This window comes from Macaca nemestrina, chromosome 14 (genome assembly GCF_043159975.1).
Source record: "Macaca nemestrina isolate mMacNem1 chromosome 14, mMacNem.hap1, whole genome shotgun sequence".
NCBI classification, from domain to species: Eukaryota; Metazoa; Chordata; class Mammalia; order Primates; family Cercopithecidae; genus Macaca; species Macaca nemestrina.
The window spans coordinates 116,181,198-116,195,694 of NC_092138.1; the positions used below are offsets into that span (position 1 = coordinate 116,181,198).

General features: G+C 58.1%; 1 protein-coding gene and 1 pseudogene across 1 annotated transcript in view; both read left to right on the forward strand.

The window, feature by feature from the left end:
* Positions 1-593: 593 nt before the first annotated feature.
* Positions 594-12,909, forward strand: LOC105471891 (uncharacterized; annotated as a pseudogene).
* Positions 12,910-13,043: 134 nt separating this feature from the next.
* Positions 13,044-14,497, forward strand: part of LOC105471890 (olfactomedin 1) — a 42,638-nt gene continuing 41,184 nt past the window's right edge. Inside the window, exon 1 of the mRNA XM_011724695.3 lies at positions 13,044-13,516. Within this exon, the coding sequence (XP_011722997.1) occupies positions 13,367-13,516 (150 nt within the window). The 5' untranslated portion in view covers positions 13,044-13,366. The remainder of the gene's footprint in view (positions 13,517-14,497) is intronic.

Below are 14,497 nucleotides of genomic sequence, written 5' to 3' on the forward strand. Positions count from 1 at the left end.
CTCCTCTCTTAGGTTCCTAGTTCAGAAAAGGCACCTGGGGTGGGCAGAGCTGTGTCACAACCTAACACACAAGGACAGGGCCCCTTACAGGCATGTGTGTATCCACCCCCAGGAGCACACAGACAGACCCTCCTCCACATGCCCTGGCTGGGGACAGGAGCCCAGCACCCAATGCTTGTTCCCGCTTCCACCCCTTTGCTGACCTCCCCACGCATCAGGGCTGCCTGCCAGGTGACCAGGGTTCTAAGTCTGGCTTCCTCCCTGAACTGTCCTCCTGGAAACATCCTTCCTGAACCAGCTTCAGCTCACCTCATTGAAGGGTGACTTCTAAGGACCCATTCAGCTTTTATCTCCTGTCACTCCGTAGACATCAAGACTTAACATCCCATCCCTCCCACCCCCAGTTGTCACTCCCCCTCCCCAATCTTCGGCCCACTCCCTGTCCAGGGGCCCAGGTCCCCAGCGCGGGCAACTCCTCTGTCCCCATTCCGGGACCTGGAGCCTGCGAGGGCTCAGGCCGGCCAGGATGGAGTTCTCTATCCCAGTTCAATTTCCCCCGCCTTTTTGATGTCACATCCTGTCCCAGCCTGCTTCCCCGCCGGCCGCCGCCCTCCCTCCTCCCCGGGAGAGAGCTAGGCGCGCGGGTCCCTCTGCGCCACCCCCGCCCCCGCCCCTTCCGAGCAAACTTTTGGCACCCGCCTCAGCCCAGCGCGCGTTCGTGCTCCGCAGGGCGCGCCTCTCTCCGCCAATGCCAGGCGCGCGGGGGAGCCATTAGGAGGCGAGGAGAGAGGAGGGCGCAGCTCCCGCCCAGCCCAGCCCTGCCCAGCCCTGCCCGGAGGCAGACGCGCCGGAACCGGGACGCGATAAATATGCAGAGCGGAGGCTTAGCGCAGCAGAGCCCGCGCGCCGCCCGCTCCGGGTGCTGAATCCAGGCGCGGGGACACGAGCCAGGCGCCGCCGCCGGAGCCCGCGGAGCCGGGGCCAGAGCCGGAGCGCGTCCGCGTCCACGCAGCCGCCGGCCGGCCAGCACCCAGGGCCCTGCATGCCAGGTCGTTGGAGGTGGCAGCCAGACATGCACCCGGCCCGGAAGCTCCTCAGCCTCCTCTTCCTCATCCTGATGGGCACTGAACTCACTCAAGTACGTGCATCCAACGCCATTTTCCTCCCTGCCAGGCGACCGGCCCGGCCCCCCCGGGAGCCCCACAAAGTCCGGGAACGGTTCCGGCTCCACGCCGCCCCGCGCCCCGGGCCTGGGCGCCCGAAGCGCCGGGGTTGGGGAGGGGCCAGGGTGCTGGGCCAGACCTGGGTGGGAGGGAGGGGTGCAGGCTGACCCGAGACACGGTGCTCCTCCAGTCCCGGCCCAGCAGTGCTGACAGCTGCCCCCTTTTTCCTAGGACTTCGCTGCCCCCTGCTCCCTGCTGAGAAGTTCAAAGGGCAGCACGAGGGGGTGTTTGGCTGCTATTGTCATCTGGAGGGGGAAGAGTGAGAGCCGGATAGCCAAGTCCCCAGGCATTTTTGGAGGTGGCAGGACCTTAGTCCTACCCCCAACACACACCCCTGAGTGGCACAACCTCCCTTTGGGCATAACGCTGCCCTTGGGGGCTCCGGAAAGAGGCGGTGGGGATTGTGCCGCTGAGACCGGGAAGGGCAGCCAGCGTACCGGCCAGCTGGGTGCATTGTTGGCTTACTGTGTAGGGCTTGGGGGACTGTGGCCACATGCCCGGCAGGAGGTGAGTGAAGAGCCCTGTGGTGTGCCGGTGTGGGGATCCTGGGCATTTCAAACGGGCTCGTTGTCCCCTGAACAATGTATCAATAGAGAAAGATCTCTGCTTGGTATTCTCCATTTTAAAGATGCATCTTGGAGCTGACAAGTCTTGGGGGAGGAGAAGGGCTGTCTGTGAGCGCCGAACTGGGAGGGCTGCTTTGGCACCATGGTGCTGGGAAGAGCCTGCCAGCCTCCGGAGCCGGGCTACTCGGGAGTGACATTAAAATGCCCTTTCAATGATACCACTGTGCCATGCTCTGAACTGGGAGACTCTGGCCCTTTGGAGTGGCAAGACCAGGAAGTGATGGGCAGCTAGCACCTTGGCCCCAAGCCCCCGCTGCCCCTGACCCTCCTTTCCTTCCTCCCTGCCTCCCTCTCCCTCAGAATAAAAGAGGAAACAAAGGAGAGAAGATGGGAGGGCCAGAGAGCGAGAGGAAGACCACAGGAGAGAAGATGCTGAATGAGCTTCCCTTGTTTTGCCTGGAAGCCCTCACTGGCTCCCTGGCTCTGCCCAGAACGTGCAGTCCAAATCCCAATCCAGCAGTGGGGTTACGTCGTCCCGTTTACCCTCAGAGTCCCTCTCCTGGTGCTGCCCAGACGATCGGCCGGTCCCCCCGGAGAGAGGTTCGGTGTGGCCTCTAGGAGAGAAGTTTTCTTGGCCACAGGAAGGCCTGGTGGAGGGGTGGTGGTTGTCCACTGTGGCTGGACAGATGCATTCTTCACGTGCACACACACGCACACACACACGCACACACAGGGGAGCAGATACCTGCAGAGAAGAGCAACCAGGTCCCGATGAGTGGCAAGCTGCCCTACAAAGAGCTGTGCTTGTGTCTTATCAAGACACCTTGGCAAAGAGATGGCTGGTTCTGGGTGGTCCTGGACAAGGCCGCACCCAAGGGCCCTCCAAGCCTTAATGGCACCCTTAAGCCTCCATGCCCAGGCCAAAAGATGCTTTTTCTCCGTAAGTTCTCCTCTTTGTGTCTTTGTAAAGATTCTCTGTTCTGGGGAGAAACTTTTGGTTCAACTTCAATTAGAAGCTTTATCTCAGTGGGGAAAGTATTTGTCCATCCACGCAAAGGGTCCTGGACATCCGAACCCCAGCCAGCCCCTGTGCACACCCCTGTATCCTCAGATCTTGGTGTCAGGGCCCAGCCAGCCACCTTCAGGACCCTGGTCAGCTCCGCCAGCCAGCAGCCTCCCAGGTCAGGAAGGGAAATGCCAGGAAGGGAAACGCCGTTGTTTTCTTTGCTGGCCTGGCAGGTTTCTTTCTCTGAAGCTGAGCCACAGGCTGTCTCAGGGGAATGTGTCCCTCGACTCAGCCAGGAGGCACGTCCCACCCTCACGGTACAGCTCTACCTTCCCTGGGCTGGCTTCTGATAATTGTGCTTTTGGAATCTTGCATTGGAGGCCAATTATCCCTAATGTGGTGGGATTTTGGAGAAAAGGCTCAGCAGGTGAAATCATGTTGAGTCTCTGAAGGGGGTGGACAGTGGCTGGCTCAGCACCAGCACCTGAGAGCCTGGCTACCCTGGTCCCCACCTGGGGATTATGCCAGGTGACTTTCATCTTTGACCTCCAAGAAGGTGGCACCTGGGGTCGGGAGTGGGTATGGGTGCAGGACCAGCCTGCTCTGATTCCAAGAGCTACCTGGGGATATCCATCCCCAAGCATCTTACTTTCTTGATTCCAAAGTTATGCATTGTGGGTTCCTTGAGCAATGCTGTTGACATTTGTGAGTGAGTGAAGAAACGAGTCTGGGCTTCAGGAAAGGGTGCTGGAGCTACCTGGTGTCTGCCTCCTGCTTCCACTGTAGGTAAATTGCTCCCCACAGCCACATCCTTGCTTTTAACTCCGCCCAAGGGATGCACATGCGATTCTAGGGCTACTGTGTTTCTAAATGAGCATACGTCGACATGAGAAAATGTCAGAAATGCCTGGATCCTACCTGCACTTAATACATGCTGCCTGGAGGATTCAGGCAGGCAGGCAGGGGGAGTGGAGCACATGGCCGGGCCATCTGTTCTCCCGACAGCTTGCTTACGATGAGACACTCCATCAAACGCCAACCGTTGATGGATGGCCTACGACACGAAAGGGCTGTGGGGCCAGGTGAACTTTGTCCTCAGACAGAAAGACATTTTACATGGTCTTGCTCTGTGGTTTTCAATAAAAGGCTGGTATTTCATGCTCTTAAAGAAGCAGGGTAAAGTGGCATCGTACTGAGCTTCCCGGGCAGGATACCGAGGCGTTGATCTCTGGGCCTTGGGGAAGGTGGGGCAGGGCAGGGGCTCCCTGGGCTCCCACCTCCACACCCCACAAGCTTCCTTTCAGAGTGAAGCATGTTTTTTGTAGGTAATAGGGTAAAAGGGACCGGGAATCTTTCTAGCAACAACCTTGAACCCAGATGGCCTCACTCTCACCCCGATCCCACCAGACATTGGCTGTGTGACCTTGAGAAAGGCCCTTTAACCCCTCTGAGCCTGACCTTCCTTGTTTCACAAGGAGGATTAAACAAGATGATTCTTGAGTAAGATCCCTTCCTACTACAGACCCCAACCCCATTCTTTCATTGGCTTACTCATCCTCTCCTTAAACAAGCCCTTCCTGGATACCAGCTGGTTGGATTTAACTCGGTCAATTCTGGGCTTACGATGGTGAGTGAGCCAAACCCTTGCCGCTTGGCACCTGGGGCTGCATGCTTTGAGGGAAGACCCCAGGCTCTGCCATAATCACGTGTTTCAGTGGCACAAGAAGTGTCTGCCCCGAGTGCTCTGGGTGGGAGTTGGGGAGTGAGTTCTGTTTTGGAAGCCGGAGGAATCTGGAGAAGGAGGATGTTTGATCTGGGTCCAAGGTTGCACCTGGGTCCACTAGCGAGCCCGGGGAAAAGAAGAAGAGGACAGAGGCCGGGTGTGGTGGCTCACCCCTTTAATGCCAGCACTTTGATCACTTGAGGTCAGGAGTTCAAAACCAGCCTGGCCAACATGATGAAACCGCATCTCTACTAAAAATACAAAAAATTAGCTGGGCGTGGTGGCGGACACCTATAATCCCAGCTACTTAGGAGACTGAGGGAGGAGACTCGCTGGAACCCAGGAGGCGGAGGTTGCAGTGAGTCGAGATTGCACCATTGCACTCCAGCTTGGGCAACAGCACTAGACTCTGTCTGAAGAAGAAGAAGACGATGAAGACAAAGAAGGAGAAGGAGAAGAAGAAGAAGAAGACAGAAACGGTTGCAAGCAGAGGTTGTAGCAGGAAGAAGGGCCTGGAAACCCTGACTCTCGCATCCAGTGCTCAATCCACGTGGGTTGAGGGTATTTGAAGTGTTTGAAGATGGAAGTGGAGCTCTCCTCATTAGCCACGCATCCCCAGGCTGGGCCTGGCCTTTCCTACAACATGACGGCCCTGGATGCCCCCAGTGGGGTCCAAGCTGTCAGTGAACACAGAACAGGCTTGAGTGGCGACCGTCACTGTGACTGTTTGTCTTCAGGCTTTATTGAGTGGCTACTGTATGCTGGGTCTCAGAGTTGGACCAGCTGTTTGCTGGTCTAGGTGCCTGCATTGAGAAGTGGGCGGACCCTGGACTGCACTTGGGGAGTTGTGAGTTGGTGTCAACAGGGCAGATGAGAAGACCAGGGAGGCGATGCTGACTTAGCCTTTCAGAACCCCAGTGAGGCCCATCCCTCTGAATCTGTTCCTCATCCCCCGGTTTAGCTCATTCTAGAGCTGAAGAGCTCACTTCACTCCCCTGAGCAAATCAAACAAGTAGAAACGGCTAACCGCTTTTTCTGCTGAAACCTAAGCTTGGACCAGGTGGTCCGGATGACCTGTCTTGTCCCCCTGCCAGGCCCTCCCCTCCAGCTTCTCTGCCCCTCTCTGTCCTAGACATGCTGGGAGGATACAGTGTTTGTAGAAGGGGGTGGAGTGCAGGGGTAGAGGGAAGAGTTCAGGTGGAATTGGGTCTTTTCCTAAACCAGTTATTTCAGAATACGTGGAATTCATTCAGTCTTTGCATCGAAGTTGGCCATGGCCTCTGGGGCTGGCGACACTTCTGGACACACAGAGGGAGCGGGGCACACTCCCCTTTCCCATTCCTGGGCTGCCCCCCCCCCCCCGCTCCCGCCGCCGGTGGATAGGCTCCTGACATCAGGGGCACTGAGCTGTCAATCCTGCCCATGAGGCAGCTGCTCCATCTCCTAAAGTAATTTGCTTCTCATTCCACTGACTTCAACCTTCCCCAATCAGAAGAAAGGTAATTTCCTGCCTTGGGTTGTATTTATTACTAACGTTATCAGGCCCTGTAATCAGTATTAACATCACCGTGTAAAGTAATACAAAACTAATTACTAGCTAAACTGAATTAGATACATGGCAACCACGAACCGGGCTGACGGGGCGAGCAGCCAATTTTCAGCTCTGAAAGATGCATCCTGGACACCTTGCACGCTCGGAAACCTCAGCGCTGTCCCAACTGGCACTGCAGGGTGACTGAGGGGAGGGGAAGAGAGATTAGAAAGTAAAAATGCACACCTCTGAGGTTTGTAGATTATTAAAATAATAATCTAAGTATTATAAACAATAACGATAATAAATAATATACTATATAAGATAAATAATATAAGAAACTGGAGCCCACCCAGAGTTAAAGCCCCAGGAATCCCACGAGTGGCGAGGACTGATACCGCGTGTCAGGAGTAAACGTTATCATGTCGGGGCAGTCCCAGCAATCCTGGGCAGTTGTCCTCATTCTTGACCTGAGGATGCACAGGTGTGGGGAGGTAAAGCAGCCTGCCCAGCTACCCAGCACATAGGTGATGACCCCAGATGGGGTCTAGGTCTGTGTGATGCCTGAGAAACCTGAGTTCTGGTGTTTGTTAAGACAGAAAGAAAATGCAAAGTCGAAAAACAGCGCAGTGTCACCGAGCACCAGTGTAAAGGAAATGCCAGTGCTGCCGCCCGGTCGTCGACCTCTGCAGAATGCATCGCAGAGCCCATCAGCCGTGCCTTTCCGACTGTGTGGACACGTACGCTGCCGGCTGCTGACCTTGAAAATGGGCTTTTGAAGGAGAAAGCAGGGCAAGAAGGAGGGGATCCACTTGTGGTTTCCTTGCAACCCCTGAGGATCAAAGACCCCAGCAGGCCTGTCCACTCCAGCAGGCCCGTCCCCTCCTTGGAGACAAGGGTGCATCTAGGAGTGCCTGCTCGACCGCCTCAGTTCTCTGGAGCATAAGGTTAGGGGTTACATAGGCAGCCCTGTGCCGCTCAAATGTCCCAGCATGTGTATGACAACTTGAGATCCAAGAAGTAAGAATTAGGGGCCAGGCACGGTGGCTCATGCCTGTAATCCCAGCACTTCGGGAGGCCGAGGTGGGTGGATCCCTTGAGATCAGGAGTTCGAGACCAAGAAGTAAGAAACAGGACCTACAGGTCCTGAGATAAGGTGGCCTCTGGATGAGGCTGTAAACCGCCCGACATGCCCGCGGGTCTGGTGACACCCTTCGTTGCACTTGGCATGCTTTGCACAAGGTGGCTGGAGGGGCCGCCATGGAGAGAATCTGCCGCGTTGGCACTGACCCGTCCTCGTGTGTGGCTGCTCACCTGGAGAAGGTTTCCTGTCCCTGCTTCTTCTGTGCTCACATCAAAGCTCACGCCCCTGCCTGGGCTCCAGCTGGTGATGGCAGCTGCAGTTAGATGTGCCTTAGCCAACCTGCTTGCCCGAAGAAGACATACCGGCAGCAGGGATCTGGCCCGTATATTCCTTATGCACAGTTCAATGACAGTTAAACTCTGATTGGAAGAGTTGAGATGGAAGAGTGTAAGGGGGAGATGGGAATGAGCCCGGCTCGCCAACCCTTGTCCACATTCAGATCAGCAGTTCACAGTATCGCTTTGGGCTGCCCTAAAATGGTTCCATTCCATCTAGTGGTTTTAGGTATACAAGTTGTCCTTGGGGAGTTTAAACCCTGCCGCAGGGATTTCCCTACCATACAAAATGGCTCTCCTGAGTGGTGCTGAAAAGAGAGTCTCCCCTACTTGCTTCTGCTGATGCTTCGTGGGCCTGAGAGTCAAAGAAAGAACATCAGTGTATCGTAAATAACTTTACTGCATGCACTGAAGGGTGTGGTTTGCAGACAGCACAGCGGGACTCAGAAATGGGGAGCCAGCCATTGGCCAACAATTTGGCTGTCAGCTTGAGTCTCTGAGCCCCTGCCCAGCCACCTTCCTAGCCCCCAATATGCACACACAGGTTTCCGTTCCCAGGCCACTCAGCCTCAGCCTCTTGTCCCCCAGAGGCACAGACTGAGGCAGCTGTGAGTGGCAGCAGGTGAGGGGCGTTTGTATTGCTTTGTTCCATCAGCAATACAAAGGATGATGGAACAGGAGATTCCCCCAGGGGCTGCAGCAGTCTTGGGGAGAGGTGGCTAAGAAAGTTTCCGAGGCCAAATCCAGGCTCCACAGTGTCCAATAGCAGTGCCCGGGAGCCTCCTGTGCAGAGGCCGAGTGTCATCTGGATGCAAAGAACTTTGTTTGGAATCTGGCAGCACCAAATCCTTGGCTGTAAGCAAATGGTGCCACCTGGGGCATTTTCCACATACCCAGCTGGACCCTGGGGTTGACTCTTTGATGTTTCTCATCATGATGTCACCTTTGAATTCATGTCAGGATCAATGACTGAGTCCACAGAAACCGGGCTGCCTTTCCCCATTAGTTACGGTGAGTTTCCTCACCTGCAAAGTAGGAAATGATCATGTTTTTGGGGTCCCTGAAAAATGTGCATTCAGCCCAGAGGGTGATGATAAATCTGCTGAATTATCTTGTACCTGTTCTTCAAAGTACCACTCCCAGAATTGGCCTCTTTTCTATTCGGCAACTAAGGGAATACAGGGCTGTGACTTCCCACGGCCTGGCTGTGGCCAGGCTGAGACGATATCCATGAAAGAGGTGTGGAACCTGCCAGGGAGAGCGCAGAGGGTGCGTGAGGGGTCTGGCGGAACAGGGACCGTGGACGAGTCAGCTCTCTGGATGGACAAGGAACGAGGACTGAAAAGCTGGACACGAGGCCGACTGCTGAATGGAAGAAACATCCTCCAGTGACAGCCAAGGGTCTGTGGGATGCTCTCCCCGGGGGAAGTGGCTCCCCGGGGGACTTGAACAGCTGACACTGAGGGAAAGGGAGAAGGACGATGTCTCGGAGGAAGCTGAATCTCCTGGGTCAGCAGCTCAGGCCAGCGGTGCTCACAAACCCCAAGCACAGTGGCTACCGATGGTAACGGCGTGCATAGGGCACAGGCTGCCCGGGGGCACCTCTGGCTCACATGTGCTCTCATTCCAGGGCCCTGGGCGAGGGAGGGGCCCTCTCTGGGCCTGTTTCCCTCATGACAGAGGCAGAGAGCCAGGGCGTGGCTGAGACATTTGACTCTGAAAGCTGCTCAGTTGTGGCCCTTAGCCATTCTGCCTCCCCTGGCCAAAGCTGCAGGTTACACAGCCACGCCTGATGCGGGTGGCGTTTGGGAGACTGTTGGCTTATGGGAGGTGCTGCCAGGCACAGGGAGCCGGGCCAGGATGGAAATCCTCTCCAGGGAAGGGGGTGAGGAGCAGTTACACCTCCACCCATGTGTGAACCCAGAGGCCTAGGAGGAGGGGAGTGCGGGGGACACTTGGCTCAGAAGACCCATGCTAGTCTTCTGTGGCTGCCAAGAGGGAGTACTCAGGGGACCCGTGGTTCCTCCCATGCTGCCTGGCTTGAGGCCAGGTCCTTTCCTTGCTCCAGGAATGTTCCAGCACAGAAAGGGAATGAAAAAGGTACATACAGCATAGAAAAAGTAGAGATGGCTCCATATGGGACCTCTCTGTGTGTCTTTCCTCTCTCTCTCTGTCTGTCTCTCTTCTCTCTCTCTCCTCTCTCTCTGCCTCTCATCTCTCTCTCTGTCTCTCTTCTCTCCCTCTGTCTCTTTTCTCTCTCTCTCCTCTCTGTCTCTATTATCTCTCCTCTCTCTTCTCTCTCCTCTCTCTCTGTGTCTCTCTCTCCATTTTTTTGTCTTCCTATCTGTCTCCTCTCTGTTTCTTTGTCTTTCTGTCTGTCCGTCTTTGTCTCTCTCTTTTTCTTCCCTTCTCCCTCCCTTTCTTCCTCCCCTCCCCTTGTTTCCCTTCAAGGTATTTGCCAATAGCCTGAGGACAGTATGCGTATTTTTAAACAGCAACTAGGCGTCCAAACTTTGTCCCTTGAGGGCGTCCTTTGCCAAGGAGCATCGGGAAGTGACCCAGAGACCTGCTTCCTACCAAGCGGCCACTCCTGGCTCTGGGACCTGAGTAGGTTTGCATCCTGTGGACCTCACTATTCTGACTGTGGGTGTCGATGGTTGTCTGACTGTGGGCGTTCATGTCATCTTTGCCCTCCCAGCTCACCATGTGGCTGTCCTAGGGCTTCCCGAGGTGATTCTCCCACAGCGCGCGTGTGTCTGGCTCTTGTAAGGTCTATAGCAAGCTGGGCAGGAGCACCCTCTCACACGTGCATCTTCTGAGCTGTGAAGCCAGGGGATGCGGAGGGGGTATGCTTGTTTTTAGGTGTATTGATGAATTTATGCAGAGTCCACCAAGGTCAAGGCCTGGAAGGGGCTGGCATGAGGACAGAGACCTGACTGGTCTAACCTGTCATGACAGGGAAGCTGGTGCAGGCTCCTGCCAGGACTCAGAAAGGGGCGGGCAGCCTCCTGTCCTTCCCACGAGCGTGGAAGGCAAGGGCCCATGAAATGTCTTCTGGTGCCTCTGTGGCTTGTGGAACTGTGCAGATGGTCAGGGCTTCTGTGGCCATGCAGCTCATGCCATGCAACTCACGCCACTTCTGGGGCTCATGAGATTTAACTATGGCCGTGACATTTACGAGACAAGGATGCTACCATGTGTACGGGCTTAGCCCTGGAAATAGGCTGTCTCCATATGACCTTGGATAGGTCTTGTCATCTTTCTAGGCCTGAGACTTCTCATCTATACGGTGGAGTCAATGCCACCACACCATGCACTTCAGTAAGGATTGGGTGCCAGGCATGGCAAAGCCCTAGTGCCATCTGGAGTGCAGCACCTGCCCCATCAGTATTCGTATGATTGTTCAGAGCTGCAGGTGTAATGAGCCCTTGCTTTAAGAGAAGTCGTGAAGAAATTGGGATTGAAAGTCCTCTTTAGGAACACTTGATATTGGCTGGGGCCGTGGATCCTCTAATCAAAATGCCTTCATTCTTCAACAATCCATAGTTTCTTTCTGGAATGCTCCATGGCCTTCTAAATCAAATTATGCTTACTCAAACCTTATCTGACGACCCTTTCAAAACCATTACGCCCACTGAATCACAGATTTTAGAAACTGGACAGGACAGTTTGGAGCAGGTGCAGGTTGGAGCCGCTCAGGTGCAGGTTGGAGCCGCTCAGGTGCGGGTTAGAGGTGCTCAGGTGCAGGTTAGAGGCGCTCAGGTGCAGGTTAGAGGCGCTCAGGTGCAGGTTAGAGGCGCTCAGGTGCAGGTTAGAGCCACTCAGGTGCAGGTTAGAGCGGCTCAGGTGCAGGTTAATCTTGTACTTTCGTTAAATAAATGTCTATGGCTTCTGAGATGGCCTGAGAGTTTTGTGGATGGGATTGGGTTGCATTTGAAGTTGTTCTCACAGAACAAGTGGTCCTTGTCCTTCCGCAGTGGGAAGCGGCGTGAGTGATCTGGACAGACACAGCTTGTGGCCTTGAATCGGTGTTAAACGTGCTTGGCCAGAGGAGCGGGGGCGGAGCCAGCCCAACCGGACTTGCGTCTCGGCCGGGGCCCAGTCTGTGAGCCGGACCTGCAGTCCCAGCTTACGCTGGGAGATGGCGCCCTTCCCCAACAGTTGGAATTTCCTGGCACCCGACCCAGCCCGGCTGCCTGGGATTACAGCATTACTCAGAAAAGCAGATCTGAGGGGCTCATGTAACTAGCGGGTCTCACACCCAGCACTCAGGCCAGGATCATCTCGGCTGCAGCTGAAGTCTCTGCAGCCGAGGACCGCGCGCACAGAGAGAAAAGCCCCAGGGAGGCGTTGTTCCTCTCAGGCAGGCGCCAGGGAGGCGCGCTCCTTCCGGTCCGCGTCCGTCTTTCAAATCCCATCCAGGAAGGGAGATTAATTTTCACCCAGGCAGAGAAGAGTGTAGTGAGTGAGCTGGGGGAGTCTTTCCTTCCCAAATGGCTGGGAAAGCTTAATGGAAGGCCCCGGAGGAAGCGGCTTTCATCTCCGATTAGAAGCCTTCTGCAAATGCAAAAACCCTATTAACTCGTTTGACCCAGTCAGGCCTGCTGCGCTTCGGGTGGGACTGACACGCGTGAGTCCTGCCGCCGTCGCCGCAGAGAGCCGGGAAGAGGGGCAGCCTGCGCCACTTGCCCTGCAGCTGGGCCTGGGCGCCAGGACTCAAGCGCCACCCCTGAGCCAATGAGGACACCCCCCAACCCACACCCCTCCACCACAGACCCCAGTCCCCGCCCCACACCCCCACCTCCCCAACACCACGCTCATGGGCGTGGCCCCTTCAGCTCCCGAGGCCCAGGTCTGAGCCCCAGACCGTATGCAGCTCCTGCCCGGTGTGCGCCCTCCCAGGCCCCTCCCTGCGCACCGCAGGCCACAGCGGACCACCCCAGCCCCCGCCCTGCTGTGCCGGTGCCAGGGGTGCCGGTTGGCTCCCTTCCTCCCAAGCAAGGTCTTAGGGCACCGCGGCTGCCCAGGGTTCGCAGGGGCGCCTTTAACTCTGCACCAATACCCCGATGCCCCCCTGGCGCTGGAGGCCTTCGCGAGTCTGGCTGCTTTTCGGAACCGGCCCTGCCTGCTGGATTTCAGGCGAGGGCCCAGGCTGGCTGGGACCCTCGAATCACCGCGGAAAAGGGCCCCAGTAGGCAGGATGGCGCCGTCTCTCTGCGGGCAACCTTTGCCCCAAAGCGGTCCTTCTGCGGGGATCGGAGAGGGGTGCCTGGGCGTGAGGATGGGAGAAGCCCCGGGACAGGAGGGTCGCGGGCCGTGCCCCAGCTGGGGTCCCCACGCCGCCGCCGGGTATTTTATGATCTGGGGGGGTGGTGGTGCGTCCGTCTCCTCATGTCACCCTGATCCCAACTCCTGGGCGGACTGGAGTTTGCAGATCTCGCTGCCGGCAGCCAGGGGGCGGCGGGGAGCCGAGCAAGAGGAAAAATCCACCCATTTCCTGGGCGGATTGCGTCGGCCCCGCCCGGCCGAGCCCCGCCTCCCGGCCGCGGCCCCCGCGCGCAGCCAGCGCAGCGCTCAGAGCCGGACGGCGCTTCCCGGTGGCGGCTGAGGAGCCGGGAGGGACGCAGCCGGGCAAGGCGGGGCGCGGGGCGGGCAGCGCGGGGCGCGGAGCGCGGCGGGCAGAGGCCGCCTGGCCACCCTCCCTGGCGCCCGGGGAAGGCGCGGCGATGGCCGGGGCGCGCGGGGCGGCGGCGGCGGCGGGCGGGCGGCGGCGGGCCGAGGGGGCGCGGGGACACAGCCGGGCGCCCCTGCCCGCCGCGGTGCCCGCCGCCTGAAGGCCGCCCGGGCGCGGGAGCCAGCGCCAGCTTGGAGCGGGCGCTGGAGGCAGCTCGAGGCGCGATGTCGGTGCCGCTGCTCAAGATCGGGGTCGTGCTGAGCACCATGGCCATGATCACCAACTGGATGTCCCAGACGCTGCCCTCGCTGGTGGGCCTCAACACCACCAAGCTCTCGGCGGCCGGCGGCGGGACGCTGGACCGCAGCACCGGCGTAAGTGCGCCCGCCGGCCGCCTTGGCGCGGCCCCTCCTTCTCCTCCTCCTCCCCCTTCTCCGTCCGGAGCTCGGGGCTGGGCGGGCGCCGCGCGGGACCCGAGTTGCCCAGGGAGGTGGCAGGGAACAGGGCGGGCCAGGGCAGGGGTCGCGAGCCGGCGCAGCAGTGGTGACCCTGCTCCCCACTCCCCCAGCCTGGGCCACTCGATCTTCCCCGCGCACCCCTGGGGCGGCGTTTCCTTCACCTGGGCGCTTAGCCGCGGGGCCCGGGGAGCTTGGTGGGGGTTCGGAGGCTTGGAGTCCTGGGTCACTAATCATGAGCCCCTCATTGAAAAGGTTAGAAAACTAAGGCTGGGGACTTGGGGACTTGTCCAAGGTCACACTCAGCGAGTGAGGGGTGGAGCCACCGCTAGACCCTAGTCTGGGCTCGGTCCAGCGGGGACTCTGAGCCCGCCCTAGTTTGTAAAAGCCAGACTGGCCCGACCGGACTGGGAGTGGGGCCCCGGCCGGTGGGCTCTGAAGCTCCTGTCCGCGCCTTCCTTCCCAAAGTCCCAAGACGCTCTTTCCTCCCCAGTCCATAGGAGGGTTTGTTCCTTCCCCTGGGAGGACGGTGCCGAGGGGCTGGGGTGGGGCCCCTGGGAGCCTGCCCTTGGGTGCTCACTGCCTCGCCTTTGCCTTCGTCTTCTGCGCGCACCCCTCCCTCCTGGCCTCTGAAACTGAAATCGAGTCTCCCTCTCGAGCCTAGCGGGAGGGGAACCGTGGCCAGGGCTGCTTCTGGGCAGAACTGACTTAGATGGCTGGGCAAGGCTGAGCTGAAACCAGCCACCCGGAGGGCCGCGGGGGAAGGGGTTGCTGCTGGGAAGGCGCGCCCCAGACCACTGCCCCTCTAGGCTGAAAGGAGAGGTGAAGGACATGAGTCTCCCTCCCTCTCCCTTTTTGCTGCCAGAGGTTCAGTGCTCTGCGAAGAGGGCTCCGTGGTGT